The sequence below is a fragment of the Aplysia californica genome, unplaced genomic scaffold (assembly GCF_000002075.1).
Source record: "Aplysia californica isolate F4 #8 unplaced genomic scaffold, AplCal3.0 scaffold00147, whole genome shotgun sequence".
Taxonomy (NCBI): Eukaryota; Metazoa; Mollusca; class Gastropoda; order Aplysiida; family Aplysiidae; genus Aplysia; species Aplysia californica.
This window is the reverse complement of record NW_004797417.1, coordinates 1,404,081-1,405,190: the sequence shown is the minus strand read 5'-3', so window position 1 is coordinate 1,405,190 and position 1,110 is coordinate 1,404,081. Positions and strand designations below refer to the sequence as shown.

The following is a 1,110-nucleotide window of genomic DNA, read 5'->3' as shown; positions in this document are numbered from 1 at the left end:
CCACAGAGGACGGTCCAGCTACAGGCACTGTTGTCGCCATCATAGGAACTGTGGCCCTGATCGTCGTTCTGCTGGCTCTAACCTACTGGTACCTCCGGCGGTCAGGGTGAGTTCAGACACTCTACCACACTACACCACCTGCTGTTAATGAAGCTTTTTAGTGTTAGTAGAGGTTTTACGGCGCTTGCAACTACATAAGGTCATAATATGACCGCCAGAAAATTAGAGGTGTTACAAGAGAGCAACAAACAAAAAAAGAAGAAGGGGAGATAAGGACGATAGACGTTTGATAGGAAGGAAGGAGCAAACCTTACCAGAGCAACCGCCAACCACCCACTGCTGTTAAGCTCAGCAGCAAACGCGCAAATCTATTACGGGCGACCCTGCTCTAACGACTACCTGTCCAAGACAATCACCTGCACCACTTCCCACCTCATGTTTATTTTGATACATTTATAATGGCGCTGTCGTAGAAGTACGCCCACCCCTTATACGGTGATTTTGTTCTTGTTATAATGACACTGTCCATAAAGACCTCATGTCAATAAAGACCACTTTTCTTCTCCACAATATTTGGTCGTCTTGAACAAGTTCGACTGTCGTTTATATTACCTTTAAAAAAATTCTTGTCACATTTCGAGAAGTTTCACGGGTCTGATCTTCAGAGTCCGATAGCATTTAAGTCATGGGGTAGAGACACTGAGACATAAATTTGCTCATTGGTCTAAATTTGCATGATCCGATCAGATAGGATCGGGTCGGGTAGGATAAAGGCACTGGCAAGTGCACACTCCGTCAAATAGACTTACTCTGCTTTGCTTTAACAGATTGGACCTGGAAGTCCCTTAGGACCTATTACATTCCGCGCACAAACGAAAGGTTTAACCCTACATGTATACAATGTTGGGTGGCCTTCTGATTAGCATTTTAGAAATGTTTTTACGCCTCCCTCCCCTCTCTTCTAAAATTGACAAATTTGTGTCATTAAGGAGGCGGGCATCCGACCCTGCCTGTCAGGGCTAGCGCAGGCTTAGAGTTAGAGACGTACAGCATCCCAGCAGAAATAATAATAATAATAATAATAATAATAATAATAATAATAATAATAAT

At 43.4% G+C, this 1,110-nt stretch overlaps 1 protein-coding gene across 1 annotated transcript in view; it reads left to right on the top strand.

The window, feature by feature from the left end:
* LOC101859479 overlaps positions 1–1,110 on the top strand; it is a 6,988-nt gene that overhangs the window by 3,080 nt on the left and 2,798 nt on the right. The window contains exon 2 of the mRNA XM_005097152.2: positions 7–106. Within this exon, the coding sequence (XP_005097209.1) occupies positions 7–106 (100 nt within the window). The remainder of the gene's footprint in view (positions 1–6; positions 107–1,110) is intronic.